We start from the raw sequence: 19,756 nt of genomic DNA, 5'->3' as shown, positions 1-19,756 counted from the left end.
AAGTCTACACAAATCTAAGAATAAGAAAGTTTTTGTGCTGGGCAGTTGTGGTGCATGCCTTTAATCCCAGCACTTGGGAGGCACAGGCAGGTGAATCTCTGTGAGGTCAAGTCCAGCCTGGTCTATAGAGTGAGTTCCAGGACTTGGCCAGGACTGTTACACAGAGAAATTCTATCTCAACAAAACAAAACAAAAACAAAAACAAAAGAATTTTTGTGGGTCAGGTAGAGGTATCTGTCTGGCACTAACCACAGTGATCTGAGTTTGATCCCCAGGAACCATGAAGTGAAGAAGAGAGTCAACTCTGACAAGTTGTTCTCTGCATGCACACGCGCGCGTGCGAGTGCACACACACACACACACACACACACACACTTTAAAAATAAAAGGGAAGTTGCTTTTTTAATGGAGTAGGAAGAAGGGCCCTTCCCTCATCCCGCCCTGCCGCTCCTCACCCGAGTGTTGTCCTCATAAAGCATGATAACAATCTGGGTCATGTAGTTGAGCTCTGAGATGGCACTAAGATAAGCCAAAGCTCGCTGCCATTGTGCATCCTGGGTCTCCTACCAAACACAAACAAAGTTAAGCCAGCGCCCAAGGACAAGTAAGAGGAGTGGGCAGGGGACCGAGGAGAATGGCAAACATTCACAGGAGAAACAAGCACAGGAAGGACAGCTGATGACTGCTAGGAAATAAATGCTCAGAGGCCCAAGGAAGAAGGAGGGGAGGATGCTTACGTCAAGCAGTCCCCCATATCGGAAGACACTGAGTAGGGAGTGAACGTGACTCTCACTGGTGAAATAGAGACGAGTTCGAACATGGCGGCCTGGGGAAAGCACTCCCCGGGAGTACCTGACATCAAAGTTAAATCAGACACCAGTCAGATGACCCTTTCCCAGCCTCTGAAAACTCCTCCTCCCTCCCACCCAAAGACTGCTCTCTTTTCTGTCCAGATCCTTTCTCTTCTTGGCTGTCCAGCTGTCTCGACCTTGATTCTCCCAGGGTTCCCAATGTCCCTCCCTCCCTCCATCCAGTTTTCCTCCCAGCCCTCCCTCACAGGGGATGCAGCTTGTTGACAGACTCATCCTCGTGGGTTCTCTGCAGGTCAAGTAGGATCTTCCGCAGTAGTGGAAGACAGAAGCCCACAGCGATTTCCATTTTCTCCTCTCGACTGATCCCGTACTCCTAAGGGTCCCAGGCCGGAAGAAGAAGCTCAGTTAGTCTTGTCCTACTTTCCTGTCCATCACATCCCTTCCAAAAGTCTCCAGTCTGTCCTGATGCCAGACTAGTCCTGGGAACTGTAGAAACTCAATTCCTTCTCCAAGCTTCCTTTCTAGTTTCCTTTACTCTCTTCCCTCTCATCATCCCCACTCTACTGAATCCATTATATGAGACACACCTGGGGAATGACCACATCGGCCAGAGCTTTTGAGAGATGTAGCAACTCAGCTGTGCCTTGAAGTCCTAGACTCCCATTGTGTTGTACATCATACTTGACACAGTCGTAGATATCAGGGATCTTACTGATGTCATAGCGCCCACTCTTTTGTCGAAAGTCTCGCTCTAGTTTGCTCCAGCGCTGCAACATTAGCTCTAGTGTCTCACTGTGGTAGAGCTGAAGGTCTGAGAAGAAGGCAGACAGTCAAAAGAGGCCAGATTTGACTTGCACTGGAAGACTCTGACAACTGCAGTAGACCCAGAGGAGAAGGATCAGGAGTTCCTAAGGAACTGAGACCTTAGCTGGCAGACAGTAGTATTCACACCCACCTACAGAGCTGGGGTCCTGCATCCGCTCCCGAATCTGGTGGGTAAGGTTTTCAATCAGGGAAAACACCTGATCACAGACTTTCACGGGATTCTGGATTACAGACATGGAGTTGAGCAGAGAAGTGCTTCCAGTCGGAGCCAGCTGTGAAGAACAGAGTGCAGAAAAGCAGACTGGACTCAGGCCAATTTCCCAGACTCCGGTTTAATACAAAGAAACTGGCTACAATACAGGTCTGCCTGCTGGTTCACTTCAGGAGGTTCTCATGTTCCTGGGCATCCTGGCAGTTCTGGCCCTTCTGATGAGGACACTGCTCCAATAAATGATCATCTGTGAGGGGCCTACCTTAAAAGTTTCAAAGGCCAGAGAACTTCAAGTATACTTACACTTTACTTGGGAACTGTAAAATATACATGGAAAATGCTGGAGAATAAAGAATAAATTCTTTACAGTCTCTGGAATGTTCTGATGAGAGGCCTGTCTCACACTGACTTAGAGTACCAGTGTTACTTCTAACTAGGATTCAGCTCAAAGTTTTTGGGTATTTCATTTGTTTGGTTTGTTTTTGTAAAAAAAATTTTTTTTTGATAATTTTTTTTTTTTTTTTAAACTTGCAACAAGCTTGTTTTACTTGTCAATCCCAGTACCCTACCTCCCCTCCTCCCCTGTCCCTGTTTGGTTTGTTTTTGACCTTGGCTGGCCTGGAACTCACTCTGTAGACCAGGCTGGCCTCAAGCTCACAGAGATCCACCCGCCTCTGCCTCCTGAGTGCTGGGATTGAAGGTGTGCTCCATTACACCTGGCTTCCAATTCAAGCCTTTCAGACAGTTACCATCAACACAAAATGAGGAGGGCTGGAGAGAAGGCTCAGTGGTTAAGAGCACTGACTGCTTTTGCAGAGGGCCAGAGTCTGGTTCCCAGCGCCCACAATGGGTGGCCCACAGCGGCTTATACCTCCAGTCCCAGGAACCCTAATACCCTCTTCTGGGCTCCATAGGCACTGAGACTCGAGTCACAAGCCACACACAGGTACACATGGACACGTACACTCACAGATAAAATGTCAAAAGAAAAAAGAAACAGGGAGGAATAAATATAGGTGGAATAGAGTTCTAGCACAAGCCTCATACGTTTCGTTCTTACTAGCACAAGGAGGGGCGAAGAAAGGCAGACTACCCTGCGTTTTCTGTTTGGCAGTGAACACTAGGCGGGAAAATAAGGGAACAAGTGTGCCCCTTAATAAGACATTCAAGAACCTATCAGAGGCACCAGAGAGATGGCTCTGCTGTTAAGAGTAAGTCTGCTCTTCCAGAGGACCTGAGTTTGGTTCCCAGCACCCACATGGCAGCTCACAATTGCCTGTAACTCCAGTTTCAGGTGATCTGATGCTCTCTTTTGACCTCTAGAGGCATTGCACAAATGTGGTGTTCACACATACATGAAGGCAAAACAATCATTCACTTAAATTTTTTATAATACACATTTAAAAAAAAAAAAAAAAAAAGACCTGAGCTGGAGAGATGCCTCAGTGATTAAGAGTACTGGCTGCTCTTCCAGAGGATCTGGGTTCAACTCCTAGCACCCATATGATCAACTTTACTAGACAGCATGGACAAGCATTTAACAGCCAGGCCTTCAGAGTTAGACTCCTGAGATCCAGACTATCTTGAAAGGGTTGCTTAAGTTCTTTAGAACCTAGGCTTCCTCCTCTGTAATGGAAGAGGGGTAGGGCAGTTCTAACAGTTTCCCAGGCAGATTAAAGGTGACCGTTAATTCTTTGTCTCCCCCTTTTCTTGAAATCAGGGCTGGCTTTGTGAGTGTGTCACCAATATGAAATAACAACCATGAGTTGTGTTAATTGTGGGCCCCTGCTTCAAGACAGCTAAGAAGCCTCACAACCAGGAGGCAGAGTGGGGGTGGGGTGGGGTGGGGTGGGGGTGGGGGTAGGGAAGGGGTCACTGCAAGTTCAAGACCAATCTGAGCTCTATAGCAATACCCTGCTTCAAGAAGGAGAAGGAGGAGGAGAAGAGGACTTCTGCTTTGGATGGGTCCTAAGCTTCACCTGAGATGCTAGACCAACCAACCATAAGACAAGTTCTTGCGAAGGGAATAGGTCCTGCAGCTACAGGGAGAGGATGAAGCAAAGAGCCAGTCACCCCAGAATTCTAGTTAAATCTCTAGATTCAACTAGATCCCAGCCCCAGTCAACACTGCTAAGACCAGCTGAGGCTCTGTTATAACCCTGGAGGCAGTTCTTTCTCCTTTTTTATATTCCAATCCCAGTTCCCCCTGCCTCCTCTCCTCCACTCCTTTCACTACCTCCCCCTTCTCCCAACTGCAGCACAGAGAGGGTAAGGCCTCCCCTAGGAGGTCTGCTAAGTCTGACCTATTATCTAGTTGAGGCAGGACCAAGGCACCTCTCCACCCTCACACCCCTGTGTCTACGCTGAGCAAGGTATCTCTCCATATCGTCAGTTTGTGCATTAGAGTTAGATCTTGGACCCACTGCCAGTGGCCTCATATATCGTCCCAGTCACACCATTGTCACCTATACTAAGGGAGTCTAGTTCAGTCTTATGCAGGTTCCCCATTTGTCAGATCTGAGTCAGGGATCTCTCACTAGCTCAGATCAGCTGATTCTGTGGGTTTCCTCATCATGGTCTTGACTCCTTTGTTCATATTATGGCTCCCTGGACGTAGTTCTTACAGAGATCACTGAAATAGTCCTCTAACTCAAGACCCAAAGTCAGCTGAAACTTAGAACTAAGGGTTCTTTTGTTTGTTTTAGATTGCAGGTTTAAAACAGTGCATAAACCCCATGGCATATGATACCTCTAGCAGGGCCCAAGGCACAATCAAACACATTAATATTAATGCAGCAAAATATATGACATTTATACTGAATGAGATAAATACGGATTCTAAATAGTCTTATGATAAGTCTGCTAATGAACCCTGATGCCAAACTTATAAAAATATTTGTGGATAATGAAAACTGTGGATATGAATTTATCACAAAGGATTGCTGTAGGGATTAAACAAAATACTGTATGTAGCTAAATATCCTAACAGCGTGCCTGGCATACAGTGGGTTCTATTACTTAGAATTTTAGGAATCGGGTGCACAGTAGCTGGGGCAGAGAGGAGGGCGTTACCTGGTCATAGTCCTCGGGGCCAAAGGGTGCATCCTGCTGCAAAATGTGGTGCAGCCGTGCCTTCACACGGTGCTGGCAGCTGCTCAAGGAGTCACTGTCACTGTCCAGCAGCCCGTTCATGTTGGCACTCTTCACCATTTGCACCAAAATGGGTGTAAGCTCCCCTTCTAGAGCCAGGAGGCCCTGGAAGGAAAGCACAAGGTCTATTAGCTTCTCTTCCTGGTAGACATCCCCAGCCTACAAAGTCCCAGACATGAGATGGAGAGAGAGCCTCAAGAGGCTGATGCTGACCATTCCCAGCTCCTTTTCAGTACTACAGAATGGAGATGGACACAAATGTCTCTGAATTAGCATACCAGCACTTTCCACCTAGTCCTCCAAACTGCTTTTCTACCTAACAGAAGCTGGGGTACTGGAAGAAACAGAGGGATTACCTTCGCAAAGGCAGCGGCAGTCATCTGGACTCGGCCCTCATCAGATGCATAGATCTTGAGGTCATGACGGAAAGTGCTATGGAGACGCAGCAGCCCACAGCCGGGGAAGCCAGCATAGTCACCTGCAGCAAAAGGAAATTCCAGGCCTAGACTGCTACAAAGCTGTGTGGGGGGACAAATACTAACTGACCCTTTAGTATCATCACAGCATCTGCTCCTTCAATCCCCTCTCCCTTCCTAACTCTAATGATCTTATCCCAGTCTGTCGAGGTATTTACTCTCCAACACTCACTCACCCTGGCCCCCAGGGTACATGCAGCGAAAAGCTCGACCCAGCTCCTCAGCCTGAACTCGGCCATCAGGGGTCAGTTCTCCACCCCACTTCAGCACCAGCAAGAGAGATGGTGCCAGGGCTTCTCTCTGAGGATCTGAAGGAAGAAAGCACGGTGGACAGGCCTCATCCAAGGGTTACGATGGGAACACATAAACACCAGGGTAATTATAGGTTGAGACCATACAGAAGGTCTAGAGATCTGAAAGCCAGGTATGGTGTCACGTGCCTGTAATACTAGCTCTTGGAAAACTGAGGCAGAAGGATTGCGGGGAATTTGAGATCAGCCTGGGTTACATAGCAAGACTCTATCTTTAAAAAATAAAAAATAAAAAGGCCAGTAAGATGGCTCAGCATTTGCCACCAAGCCTAAGCACCCAAGCTCCCAGAACGAACTTGGTAGAAAGAAGGAAGGAACTGACCCCCACAGTTGTCCTCTGAGCTTCACAACTGCTCTGTGGCCTGCCCGCCCCACCCCACTAAATAAATAAATAAATAACTTTTAAGTGTTAAAGAGGAAAAGGAGGACGAGGAGGGAGAAAGCGCTGCTGCTCACCTTGGCCCTCATTCGAAGCTTTTACTCCGTGGGGGTAGTAAGTCAACTGCACCTTCCGATTGATACCTGAGAAGTGGCCATACCTGCGGGAACAGCCCCGGTTACTGCGGTTACTGCCAGCCCCCCTCATTAGGTTAGCGGCTCCCTGCTGCTGTCCCTCTCTCACATCTCCAACACCGACTTCAGCTGTTCCAGTTTCCCTGTCTTCTCCTCAATCTCAATGCCGGGCTCTTTCTCCACCTCAGCCAACAGCAGCCTCGTAATGTCCAGCACCTCCTAGAGAGACCACAAGGAACCATTCAGTCCCCCCTTCGGTCCATTTCACCCTCAGGCCCACCCCTTCGCAGCCCCACACTGGCTTCTTTCTGCTTGGACCAGGGCTCCCACTCGGACCCACCACCTTACCTGGAGCTGCTCAGGTCGCTTCAGTTTTAATTTCCCCGTCTTGTATCCACCATGTTTTTCAAATAGAGCAAAAAACCTGAGGAAGTAAAAGGTAAGAGAAAAGTCAGACCTCCAGGCACTGTGCTCTCCACCCATATCCCTCGCCTAAATTAGGACACTCCCCCTACCTCGGGTGCGTCACTTCCATCTTCATCTTCTGCTTCGGGGTTCGATCTCCGTGGCGGATAATGGCAATGACACAGCGGAGTTCCATCCTAAGATCGGGAGTGTCCTCAGAGCCATTCCCCCACCCCAGACCTCAACTCACCAGCTACCACCACATTCTACTTGAGACATCAAAGAACAAAGGGGTCTGAGAGTAGACACAGTGGGGGACTTACGGGGGCTGCTAACTAGTAAAGGTTAGGCACTACTCGTTAGACAGCACGGGGTCAGGAAAGGAATCCCAGATTTTATGCAGGTCCCTGTAGACTTTTAACTTCTGCTTACATGGTGCCAGAAGTGGTGGGGACAATGGGAATGTCCTCAGCTTCTGTGGGGATGGACCATGGTATCTGGAACTGTGGGGCAAGCTCCCGCATAATGGTGTTCCTAGGAGGCAAAATACAACGAAGCTGAATGAGAACAAGTGAACAACTGAATGACAGAAGGTCATAACATATACACAATCATGTAGCAAAAGACAGCATTAATATAAAGTCCAAAATGTCCAAACAACCCCTTTAAAAAAGAAAAGAAAAAGGAAGAGGCCAGTGAGATGCCTCAGCTGCTAAAGACATTTGCGACCAAGCCCAATCTGCTGGCAGAAACAAATGCAGGGCAGTGATAAACCAGTGAAGGCTAATGTCCCCTCTGGGTGCGGGGAAAGGGTTTAACCTCAGCACTATACAGGGGTTTCACTATACTCTGTTTCGTTTCTTTATTTTTGTTTTCAGACAGGATCTCATGTGGCCCAAGCTGGCCTGCAGACCACTAGGCTAGCCTTGAACTAATCTCCTAATCCTACTTCCCACAATCCCAATGTTGGGATTATAGACATACACGACCAGGCTAACTCATAAATATCCTTTCACTTCTTCTTTTTTTTTTTTTTTTTTTTTTTTTTAGTTCATTTTACTTTATGAGTGTTTAGCCTGCATGTATGTGCACATGTGTGTGTTTGGTGATCACTGAGATCTGGAGAAGGCAATGATCCCCTAGAATTGGAATGACAGATGGTTGAGAGCCACCATGTGGGTGCTGGGAACCTTAGCCAGGTCCTCTGCAAGAACAACAGTGATCCTGACTGCCCAGCCTTCTCTCTAGCCCTTCTTTTATTTTTCTAATACATGTGTGAAAAAATATTTTTTTGAGACAGAGTCTCACTATGTATCCCTAGCCGGGATGGAACTCATTATGTAGACTATGATGGCATGGAAGCCACAAACATACACCTGCCTCTGCCTCCTGAGTGCTGAGATTGAAGGAATGTGCCACCACACCCAGATTAACTCTTAATAGTGTGGTTTTGTTTTCTATTAGTTATTGTGTGCGTAAGTGTGCATGATGTGTTTATGGGTATGTATGCTATGGCATGTGTGTGGAGGTCAGAAGACAAATTTGTGGAGTTGGTTCTCTCTTCCCACCTTTACATAGGTTCCAGAAATCAAATTCATACAGCTTGATTTACACAGCATACACACACACACACACACACACACACACACACACACAATCCTCTGACCCATCTTGTTGTTCCTTAACAATGTTTTCATTTGTTTGTTTGAGATAGGTCTCTCACTATGTAGCTCTGACTGGCCTGGAATTCACAGAGATCCATTTGCCTCTGGCTCCTGAGTGCTGGGATTAAGGGTATGTACCAACACATCTGGCCTAATGGTGTATTTCTTAAGACAGATAGTCTTTGGCTAGAACTACTATACCCATGAATGCTCACTACATTAATCATTCTTTATGTTTTTTGAATGGTTTAGGTATTACATGCTATTTTAAAAGAAAATCATAGTATTATCACATTCAGCGAACTAAATATAGTTATTTACACATGGGAGAGAAAGACAATCTGTCTTAGCTAAAACTGTTAATAGCAATCATCACTTAGGAATGCAGCACTAAGGCAGAGGGGGCTGAGGAGTCCCTTCTCCTCTTTTGTTTTTGACTTTTGAAACATTTTTAAAATAAAGCAAAAGCTTTATTATTATTATTATTATTATTTTTACTGATATAGCCTCATGTATCCCATGATAGTTTCAAACTGCTTCCACCTCCCAAGTGCTGGGGTAACAGGCATAGACCATCACACCCAGTTTAGGAGGAGAAATCTCCTGTGCCTTCTTCCCCGTACCCTAGCCCACTATATCTCTTACCCGAGAATCTTGGCACAATCATCATAATATTTCATGGAGTTCTTGACAAAGCTAAAGCCATTGACGTCGCACACAAAGGAGTGACCATTGGCACGAAGAAGGTCAAATCCACAAACTGTTTGCTGCAAAACAAAAAGGCAAGATGAATCAGAGACAACTCTCAGACCCCGCCCACTTCTTTCCTTCACCCCACAGCCCCATATGAGCCCACTCTACCTTAAAAGCTACGCAGACCTTCCTGGCCACCAGCTTTTCCATGGCGGTTAACATGACTGGATATCGAACCTCTTTGCCCTCACTGTCTCGTTCAACCTTCCCATCCAAAGCTGGAGATTTTCTAGCTTCAGCATGGGCATAGTCTGGTCCCACTGTATACACCTGCAGGTACATAGCATCACTGAGTATGCCCACAGCTCACCCTGTATGTGAGAAGACAATATGAGCACTGGGTCTGTAGACTAGTTCAGAATAAGAAACCAAACTCTGCACAGCCAAGGGTGGTGGCACCCGCCTTTAATCCCGGCACTCAGGAGGCAGAGGCAGGACTTCATGAGTTCAATGACAACCTGGTCTAGACAGTAAGTCTCAGGTCATCCAGAGCTACATAGTAAGACCCTTTCTTAAAACAAAAACAAGACAAACAAAAACCCCTCCAAACATTAAGAATACAAAGACTGGGGTCATGAGATGGCTCAGCAGGTAAAGATGTTGGCTCACAAGTCTGATCTCCAGGATTCAGATGGATGAGGGAGAGAAATGACTCCCCCAAGTTGTCTCTGATGCCACATGCATACTATGACACACACACACACACACACACACACACACACACACACACACACACACAAATGTAGTAAGACACTTTTCAAAAAAGAATACATAGACTGATATTATTGGTACGAGCCTTATTCCGGTGATATGACAAAAGTTTTTCCTTAGGAGTCTGGCACTATTGTCTAGTCCTTATTAATTAATAATTTACCAATGTTTTAAAATTTACTATGGCACCTTGTTCTTGCTCTGATAGTGAAAATGAGGACATCTAGATCTCATTTGTTATCTTCACTTGAATGTGAAAACCAATTGAAATCATGTTTTATTTTCTACCCATATATACTACCACTTGCTTCCCAAGCACCTCATCCCCACCCAGATGTTTATAACGTTTTAAATCTCTGTATCCACCATAACCTTAACATCTGTGCCATCTGTCGGCATAAACTCCTCATAGATGTATGATCCTGTCTTCCGGACGCTGCTCTCCGGAGAGTAAACGCTGCTCCGGCTGCCGATCTTTAGGAGGAAAGGAAAGGAAACAACATTGCCTCAATCTCCAGGCTTTGTCCTCACTCCCCTCTCCATTCCTGACAACCTCACAGCCCTTCTACTCTCTGACCTCCCAGATGCTCAGCTGTCTCCTGTACCTTACGGAAGAGGCGCTGGCTTCCTCCTCCTGCAGAGCTGGGGTAGTAGATGTAAACATTGTGGTCCTCTGCACTCACTGGCTTCTCCACAAAGGGCTTAGGAAAGACTGATCCATTGACCTCCACCTGGTCTTCACCTTCTATCAAGTTGCACTCTGAAAGATAGGTGTGTGATCATTCTTAGGGCCTAAGGTTGGAGAGTATTTCTAACTCCTATTTCCCTGGGGTGTTTTAATCTATACAACCTTTCAAATTTTATGACCATGTCCTATAACAGATATGGCAATTCTTATATATGGCATTTAGATATGATAATATCCATATAAAAGTTCAAAGGCAGTCTAAAGCCTGTAATTCTACCTATAATCCAATAGTCAAAGGCTCATACAGATATGTACAGAGGAAGTGTTTAAGGGACAAATATTGGGCCAAATCATATAGAAATCAAGGCAAGGAATGACCAGACACAGCCAGTTACTCACCCTCAGGACAAGCAGGGTCACGGTTGAGCACAGCATATCTCGGCAGATCAATACCCTCCTCCTGCAGGATCCGGTATACCTCCCTCCTGTCACCCCCAAATAAATTAGCCAGGTAGGAAAGGTGGGGATAACAAAGGGGTTAAGGATAGGAATTTTATTTGCATAAGGTACCATAACTCAATATAATATGGTACAAAAAAAATGAAGCCTGTTTGTTTGACTCTGCCCATCCCAGAACAGGCACCCTAAAATGAGCATTTCAGGATAACCCTCCCCTCTAGGCCATAGGAAGCTATACCTATCTTGGATGTAATACTGCATAGCCAGATCATTGATAAGGAAAGGGTTTCGAAGTTTGGAGTAAGCAACAGCTTTATCCAGAGGAAAGCCTGTGATGGAGAAAAACGGAGAGGCCAAAAAATTAAAGAGGCAGAGTGAGAAACAGCAGGACAGGCCGTGACCCGCTAGAGCTAGCGGCTGCCACAGAGCTCCTTGGCACATCTAGCCCAGCACTTATCTGCCCAGATCCTCAAGTTCAGGATATTCATCAGGAAAATAAACCCAATTACATGCAGGATCCTCCCAGAGATCCAACTCTATGGGAGAAGGTAAAGACCTTTGAGTTGTCTTGTGTGGCTAGGATATGGGCTTTAACCTACACCCAGCAAACCCTGAAACTCCCCTTCACTGCTCCCTTGTGTGTTGAGAAACTGACATCCTCTTATTAATGGGATAATAAGAATTCCATCCCCAAACCAGCATCCCCACCGCCATCCTTCCTTCCCAGGCCCTAACCTTTGGAGTGGAAAGAAATGAGGCAGTGGCAGGATGGCCAGTTCTCCACAGGTTCATTGAGGATTACATCTTCTCCCAGGATGACAACCGTCAGGTAGTCAAACCTGCAGAGTCGCTCTAGGATTTGGGTCATTGGCTTGGACTTGGATTTCTTGGTCATGGCACAGATGCCAACAATAATTTGAGGTTCTGGAGGCTACGGAAAAGAAGTGCTTTCAGGAACTCCAGGTTCCCACATGTATCACCTCCAACACTGCCACAGCTTTCTAAGGCACTTTCCTGACAGGACTTTGGACCTAAGGGATAAAGGATGCCTGCTACAGAAGAAACCCTGTAGGAAAAGTGCTTCTTCAAAAGAAGTAGTGACCATAAGACAACAGGAGGAGGACCTTTGACCAGGAGTTTCAGAGGCAGGCAACTGACAAATCTCTGTTGCCCCTCCCCTAGTCAGGATAGAGCCTGTTTACAAGTCTTTGCTTGCAAAGAACAGAAGTGTCTCCATCCAGTGGAGTCTCAATTCTCTAGGGCAGGGGCCCCAACACCAAACTATATCCCTTTCCCTAGACTTACCACTTCATCCTCCTCATCCTCAAGGAGTTCACTGTCACTCTCTTCCATCCTCATGCCTGTTTCACAGGTGCCCAACCCCTCATCTCCAGCTCCGAGGAAGAAGTGGGCTGTAGTGCTCTCGTCCTCATTGGCCGTCAATGACCACATCCCCGCCGGAACACCCACTCATCCCGCTCTGCAGAAATGGGTACCCTGTCAGCTTAGAATCCAGCACCCTTTAGAGGGTAGGGATGGGGTACAGGGAACTAGGCAATGAGAGGGGGAACTACAAGGGTACAAGAGGAAAGAGATACAAAACTATGGAAAGGACCAATAAGAAAGGAAACTGTACTGTAATTTGACATGACTACAGAGAAGTAAGAGCAAAGCAAGGACTCTCTTTCCTCCTCATTGACCCCACCCCAGCCAAGAACTGTAAGAGGATCAGGAGATTAAGCCTTACAGTGTTGGCATGTCCCTGATTCTGCCAGCAGGAAACAATGTTAACTCCAGGCAGGGAATAGATGAAGTAGTTCTTCAAGGAAGGCTACTGTTGATTCCTACCAAGAAAAGGTTAGAGTGACATTTATTTCAGACCCTGGATTCATTCCACAATGTTCCCAGCTCTCTCCACCTCCCCATGGCACTGCTAGAGTCAAGGAATTGACTCAAGGGCAGACGGATGCTGCAACTCCAAAGCTCTGCCTTTAAAGTCTATCCTCATCACTACCTGGAATCAGCTCAAGAAATCTTTATCGAGTACACCTCCACTCTAAGCACTGTCTTGGGACAATAACATCTCCTATGCTCTCCCTTTTCCTTCACCCATGCCACCTTAAAAAAACAGATGCCCAAATCCAGAGAATCAGTTCAAGGAAAGAAGTCTGTTGCTTGCTGGAGGTTGAGACTGTAAACATTCACACAGCAGTTTTCAATCCATCCCCTATTCTCTAGTACTACAAGACCAATGCTGGTCTAAGACAAGGCCCTTTATAGCAGCAGCTACACTGGAAAAAAAGTCTGAAGGAAGGCCATCTTGGTAAGAACATCTTACAAATTTGGATCAGAACCAGTTGGTGGTTCCAGTTCTGCGTGCCTATGCCTAGAGTTTTAGTGGAAACTCAATCTAGTGATTTTGCTGTACCAGAGAGACCTATCAGGGGGCATTCCTGGCTACTAGAAATGGAAAGGTGCTGTAGAAGTTTCTAGTAAGCAGATGACAGGAGTGCCATGAGAACTTGTGAAATGTATGTGCTATCTCAAGATCTACCCATCCCAAACTGTTAGCAGCACCAAGGTGGATATACAGCTACAGCAAGACTCTCCTGTACATGTGGGCACACACAAGACATCCTTCCCTTCTCTGTGTCATCGTTGCCTAGGGGAAAAACTAACAACAATCCAGATACCATAAGGAGAATGGTAAACTATGATACAGTATATAGGAAAAAAATGCCAGATTTTAAAAATGAATGAGGGCTAGGAAGATGGATCAGATGGATGCACTGCTGTCAAATCTAACAATCTCAGTTTGAACCCTAGGACCTATTTGGTGGAGGGAGAGGACTAACTTCCTCAGGTTGTCCTCTGACCTCCACATATGTGTTGTGGGTCCACATACATACACACTAAACATGGAAGTCATATACAACGTTTCCAACTACAAACTGCCAAGGTAAACACGAAGCACACCGATTCGCATAAACAAACATCACATGCTATTTATGACTGCATATGCAATTAGTACAAGTTTGTTGTTGTTGCCATCGTTAGGCATTTCTTTTTATATGTATGGGTGTTGTGCCTGCACGTACATCTGTACACATTTGTGCTGGTAATGGAGACCTAGGTCATTTGAAAGAATAACCAGGAATCATAATCACTAAGCCATCTTTCCAGCCCCCAGTCAGTAACCTTTTAGAAGTAGACTGAATCTGGGTGTGGTGGTGCCTGCCTCCAGTACCTGAACTGGGGAGGCAGAGGCAGGGAGATCCCTGTGAGTTCAGGGCTGTCCTGGTCTACATTGTGAGTCTGAGGCCAGCCAGGGCTACACAATGAGATCAGTCCCTCAAAAAAAGACTCAATACATAATTTAAAAAATGGAAGCTGGGCATTGGTAGTGCAGGCCTTTAGTCCCAGCACTTGGGAGACAGAGGCAGGAGAATTTCTGTGAGTTCCAGGCCAGCCTGGTCTACAGAGCTAGTTCCAGGACAGGCTCCAAAGCACTATAGAGAAACCCTGTCTTGAAAAACCAAAAAAAAGAAAAAAGGTACATAATTTTAAAAATGGATGAAAAGACACCAAATCAGTTACATCTGAAGAAAAAAGAGAATGGTGCTAAGAGTTTCCAATGATATCTATACAACCTTGCCTATACGTATATGTCTATTTTCAAAACCCAGAAAAGCAGAAGCTAATACACACAAGGCTAATATTTGCTAATCATGAATTGTAAGGGTCTGAACAACTATAATTATTTCTAAAAATAAAATGGAGTCACTCAACAGAAATTTTCCATGTTCCCTAGAAGTTATCAGAAACACTGCCAACCCTAATGAAGCCAAGAACTCTTTGAGTAAATTAGTTAACTTACCCTTACAGAGTTTTAAAGTCTCCAATAATTCTTCTCTCTATTTTAGTTTAAAATTTTTCCATTATAACTAGGGTTGCAGCTCTGACTAGAAAATTATAGATGACCTTTATATAGACCTTAGCTGTCTTAGTCTTAGTCTGATGCCTCTATTGCTCAACCACAAGACAGAACATTCTTCTACTTGACGTATCCAGTTATGCACTGCAGTTTGCACACAAGCTCCTCCTGACTGACAGAGTGAATTCCCTGTTAGTGACCTAACTGTGGCATTCCCAAAGATATCTCACAACTTCCCCAATTAGAATTTCATCATACTCGTTGTGCCTTTTCTGAAATAGATTTCCCTATGTCTAAGATTCCTTCACCAGTTGCCCTTTCCTCAAGCATTCCCTAATTTTTATTATTATTATTTTTTAAACAATAGCCAGCCATGTGCTTGGAATTCTACAACCCTGAGATGGGAGGTGAAGGTCCAAATTCACAGTTAACAAAGCTGGCAGGAATAGCTAGAACAAAGGCAGGGCTTATCTGGATGTGCTTCTGGGAGAAGCTGGGGTTTTAATGTGGTGTGCCCAAAACCACTTTGCAGTTTTCTGTGCTCTTTCCCCTTCATCTTCTCCCCAAACCTTGTTGCATAAGAAAATGGCAGCTTCTACACTGGGCTAAAGGGCAGGCTTGCTATAGAAGGAAGGGAGGGAAGGGGTTGGAGGAAACAGGGAGGCAATCTAGGGAGCACCTATGCTAAATTAAATCTGGGGAAGGGTTAGGGCAACAGTGAACTGTAACTTCTTTAGCTCCTGGAGATGTGGGTACTTTGCATGCACCTCTAAGTTCTTGACATTACCTTGCATTTGATAGAGGCTTCAACAGTAGTAAAGGAAATCAACACAGAAACTCCTCACACCACCACCAATATTGGATTTTACCACCTTCAAATTGAGTGCCCCCTGTATACCCTCCCCCATTGTTTTGAGGCAATGTCTCCTGTAGCACAGGCTGCCCTTAAACTCATGGAACCCTCCTCCCTCAATCTGCCAAGTGTTGGGATCACAGGCATGGGCCACTCTGCCTGCTTTCCACTTCCTTCTTAAGGCAAGTTTAATGTTTCCGACATATTCCTTATTCTGACACCTGTCAACCATCTGCTGTGCGATCTCAGTGTCAGCTCACTCATCATACCTTCTCTACCCGATTTGTGATAAGCGCTCTTCACGGATTTTCCTAATCTTACTCCCACACTGACTGCTACATCCCAACCACGGGTCAATTAATGCAACCAATCCAGCCAATTTTCCCACTCAGTGATTCCCAGAAGTAAACAACACTTCCAACCTGCACATGAGTCATCACACTTGCTAACACTTTTTTTTTTTTTTTTTTGAGACAGTCTCTAGGTAGACCAGGATAGCCTTGAACTGATCCGCCTGCCTCAGTCTCCAGGGTACCCTGAATAGCATCTTTCCGTTAATGATGAATACTTAATGACCCCCCTACAACAAGGATCCCCTATAACAAGAGCGTCCTTGCTCACACCTAGCTAGCCCTTCTGGAGGTTCACCTCTCCACGTAACGCATTTCTCAGCAGATCCTCTCCCCTGGCCAGGCAGTCCCTTCCCTCACTCCGCCAGCCAGCATCCAGCGCCGGCTGGTCCGCCCTTCCCTTGGCTTCTCGCGCACGACCCTCTACCTCGGTCCCCTCCCCTGCAACCCAGCCCCGCCCCTCCTCCCAGAGTCCCCAGCCCAGCCCCTGAAAGCCTTCCATCTTCCCGGGGGTCCTCTAATTCCTCCCGCAGACCCCTCCACACCAGTCTCTTCTACCACTGACCCGATCGGCCGTCCTCTCTCTCTCGGCGTCAGGTCACGAATCCCGCCCTCCCATCCTGACTGCACTCGCCTCTGCCCGCCCCCGCCGTCCCCGCCTCGCTCTCCCTTCGCTGACATTGAGGCCTCCCGGCTGCGCCTCCCTCCCAAGCTGTCCCCACCCGGGACTACCCAGGGCCCCGGGCGCAGGCTGAGCCCCTCGCCGAGCCCACCCTCCCCGATACCGCCCCCAGCCCCAGCCACTCCCCCACCGCCCCCGGCCCGCACTCACCCGCCTCCCTCCGCTCGCGCAGCCGAACCTGCAGGCAGCGACACCTGACAGCGGCCCAATCAAAGCGCGACTTCTTTGCGGTCCCACCAATCCGCAGAGGGCGCGCACCGGCAACAGTCAGGCTGAGTTGGCCGGAGCTTCAGTGTGGAGGAGGGTAGCTCCTAGTGGCTGCCTACGGGAATGCAACCTGATGCTCTTCTGCCTCTTGATTTCCTACTGCGTCGCCAGTCCCCATCCTAGACCAACAGGCTAACCAGTGATACCAATGGAAGGAAGAGATGCGATAAACGAAAAAAGAGGCAAAGTTTGTGACATTGCTGCTCCCTGAGGGCAAAGTCGAGTTGTTAGTTCTTTTCTGTAAAGCAAATCCAGGTGCGATTGATATAGGTAGACAGGGCGACAAGATGAAAGAGAAGAGGTATAGGGACATTGGAGACAAACAGAAGCTGATGGGGAAAGTTAATGGGAGGATCAAAGAGACTGATTTATGAAAGACAGAAGAAAACGGTGGGGGAAAAAAAAACTGAGCAAGCTGATATCTACCTCCACACTCTGGTTCTTCTCTGTTCTCCAGCCTTGGAATCTGAAAAGCTGAGTATGAATCCTGCCCTTAACTGTGTAACTTTGGAAAACTTACTTTACTTCCTGGAGCTTCCACCGTGTTTTTTGTAAGGATGGAACCAAACACCGAATTTGCACCGTGCTGCTACTTGTGACAAAATACTTGAGAAAAGCATTCTATGGGGAAAGAGATTTATTTTGGCTCAGGGTTTCAGAAGTTTTGATCCTTAGCTCCTTTGTTTTGGCCATGAGGAGAGCTAGAACATAATCGTGGCTGGGTAAAGGTATTTGCTTGTTGGCTAATAGAAAGCAGAGAGGCAGGAAGGGGCAGAGGACAAGATATCTTGTCCAAGGTGTCCACAGACACATACTCTCTCCAGCTAGGCCCCATATCCTCCCTTTCGCTATGTTCCAATAATGTCATCACTGTATGAATCCATCAAGGGATAAATCCATTGATTAGCTCAGAGCCTTCAGAATCCAATCACTTCACAAAAGTCCATCAGCTGGTAACCAAGCTCCAATACATGAGCCTGTAAAGGGCATTTCTTATCTAAACAGAACAGATGTGCTCATATGAAAGCATTTTCTTGTATGTATATTATTGTTGTCTTTGAATCTTCATTTAGGCTTCCCTGGTCAGGAGTTTGAAATTCCCCATTTGTTCTCTGTAACTTTGGGGACCTCACAGTTTTCCTAATATTAGTTGCCTTAGCTTTCTGACTACACCCCCACCCCCACCCTGCGGGGGGGGGGGAGGTCTCCTGAATGGAAAGAGCTGATTCTAAGGACAGGATTTACAAATAAACAATGATAGTTAATGGTTAGACACATACCTCCTCTAAAGCTCATTATAGCAACTATTTACAGCATTTCTCAAGTATAAGACTTCTCCAATGATTCCACAGAAAATAGACTCTGATCCTGGTCATGTGAAATAATACACACATAAAGGTTCCTTGCAATTGTAGGAGGGGTGTTTTTTTTGTTTGTTTGTTTGTTTGTTTTGTTTTGGTTTGGTTTTTTTTTTTTTTTTTTTTGGTTTTGTTTTGTTTTGAGACAGGATTTCACTATGTAGCCCTGGCTAACCTGGAACTCACTCTGTAGACCAGGCTGGCCTGAACTCACAGAGATCCACCTGCCTCTGATGCCCAAGTGCTAGGATTAAAGATGTGCCACATCCCATCAGGTTCCTTGTAATTGTAAAGTGCTTTAAAACATTAAGTATTAGTAATAATATGTATTAAAAATAAACTCCTATATATATATATAAAAACTTTCCATATGCAGGAGAATAATTTTTTGCATGTGTGTGGGTGTTTTGCCTGCATGTTTGTGCACCATGTGTGTACCTGGTGCCTGAAGAACAGAAGAGAACATCAGGTCCCCTAGAACTGGAGTTACAGACAGTTGTCAGCCACAATGTGGGTGTCAGGAATTGAACCCAAGTCCCCTGAAAGAGCAGTCACTGAGCCATCTCTTCAGTTCCATAAGGTAATTTTTAAAATGACTAACAACACATCGCATACCTGCCAGGGGCTCACAAAGAATAAGAAAAGTACACATAGCTATTATTTCACGAAGGAAGGCATTTTCCAAACTTGAATAACTTCTCTGCTCTAGCTGTCTTTACTCTCCTTCTGCTACTCCTCCTTCCCACTCCCTGTCTCCTGAACACCTTCTCAGCTAAATAACAGCCCCGTTGCTCTGGCAGATTATCTCCTTCTTTTATCTGGGTAAATATACGCCATCCCAGGTAATTAATTTACTTACTCATACCTACCCCTTCACTAGATAATGAACACCCACAGCTAGGTAACATTTCTTTTTTTTTTTTTTTTTTTTTTTTTGGTCTCTCTGAAAGTGAGCAAGCTCCAACAAGGGATCCAGCTTATTCCAGCCTATTCTCTGAGAAATGTATTTTATCAAGAGAAGGGATTTAAGTAATGAACCCCCAAAAAAGAAATGTATAGCTTCTAAGGATATCCTTACAGATACCCACAAATAAGGATGGTCAAAAAAGTAGAGATGGAGGGGGGCGCTGGAGGGTAATAAGGGAATGTGTATTAGTGGTTCCAGTGGGGATTGTGAAGGGTAACTCTTTTTTCCAAGTATTCTTAAGATTCCAAATAGCTTACTGTGCTCTGGAACATCAGGAAGCTTGAGGAAGATATATTAATATGTCTGCTCTGCCCAGGCTGGCTCTCCACACCAAAGCCTCAGGGCCCTATCTCAACTCCAGTTTTCA

At 46.0% G+C, this 19,756-nt stretch overlaps 1 protein-coding gene across 17 annotated transcripts in view; it reads right to left on the bottom strand.

Moving 5' to 3' along the window:
• Ppip5k1 (diphosphoinositol pentakisphosphate kinase 1) overlaps positions 1 to 17,099 on the bottom strand; it is a 41,792-nt gene extending 24,693 nt beyond the window's left edge. For 7 of the 17 annotated variants that reach the window (XM_051183581.1, XM_051183584.1, XM_051183589.1 and 4 more), the window contains exons 1-23: positions 16,948 to 17,098; positions 12,726 to 12,822; positions 12,284 to 12,458; positions 11,714 to 11,909; positions 11,217 to 11,307; positions 10,919 to 11,004; positions 10,437 to 10,591; positions 10,204 to 10,305; positions 9,229 to 9,390; positions 9,013 to 9,134; positions 7,136 to 7,237; positions 6,814 to 6,900; positions 6,647 to 6,722; positions 6,408 to 6,517; positions 6,242 to 6,324; positions 5,651 to 5,782; positions 5,355 to 5,476; positions 4,921 to 5,103; positions 1,768 to 1,909; positions 1,400 to 1,623; positions 1,058 to 1,185; positions 738 to 852; positions 456 to 563 (exon numbers count right to left, since the gene is read on the bottom strand). In XM_051183581.1, the coding sequence (XP_051039538.1) occupies positions 456 to 563; positions 738 to 852; positions 1,058 to 1,185; positions 1,400 to 1,623; positions 1,768 to 1,909; positions 4,921 to 5,103; positions 5,355 to 5,476; positions 5,651 to 5,782; positions 6,242 to 6,324; positions 6,408 to 6,517; positions 6,647 to 6,722; positions 6,814 to 6,900; positions 7,136 to 7,237; positions 9,013 to 9,134; positions 9,229 to 9,390; positions 10,204 to 10,305; positions 10,437 to 10,591; positions 10,919 to 11,004; positions 11,217 to 11,307; positions 11,714 to 11,909; positions 12,284 to 12,430 (2,673 nt within the window). In that variant the 5' untranslated portion in view covers positions 12,431 to 12,458; positions 12,726 to 12,822; positions 16,948 to 17,098. Of the gene's footprint in view, positions 1 to 455; positions 564 to 737; positions 853 to 1,057; positions 1,186 to 1,399; positions 1,624 to 1,767; positions 1,910 to 4,920; positions 5,104 to 5,354; positions 5,477 to 5,650; positions 5,783 to 6,241; positions 6,325 to 6,407; positions 6,518 to 6,646; positions 6,723 to 6,813; positions 6,901 to 7,135; positions 7,238 to 9,012; positions 9,135 to 9,228; positions 9,391 to 10,203; positions 10,306 to 10,436; positions 10,592 to 10,918; positions 11,005 to 11,216; positions 11,308 to 11,713; positions 11,910 to 12,283; positions 12,459 to 12,725; positions 12,823 to 15,699; positions 16,210 to 16,680; positions 16,819 to 16,947 lie in introns of those variants that run through there. The other 10 variants (XM_051183585.1, XM_051183588.1, XM_051183591.1 and 7 more) reach the window with 6 other exon arrangements.
• Between the last annotated feature and the right edge of the window lie 2,657 nt (positions 17,100 to 19,756).

Source organism: Phodopus roborovskii, unplaced genomic scaffold (genome assembly GCF_943737965.1).
Source record: "Phodopus roborovskii unplaced genomic scaffold, PHOROB, whole genome shotgun sequence".
Lineage (NCBI taxonomy): Eukaryota > Metazoa > Chordata > Mammalia > Rodentia > Cricetidae > Phodopus > Phodopus roborovskii.
The sequence above is the reverse complement of the archived record's forward strand: the minus strand, read 5'-3'. Positions and strand labels throughout refer to the sequence as shown.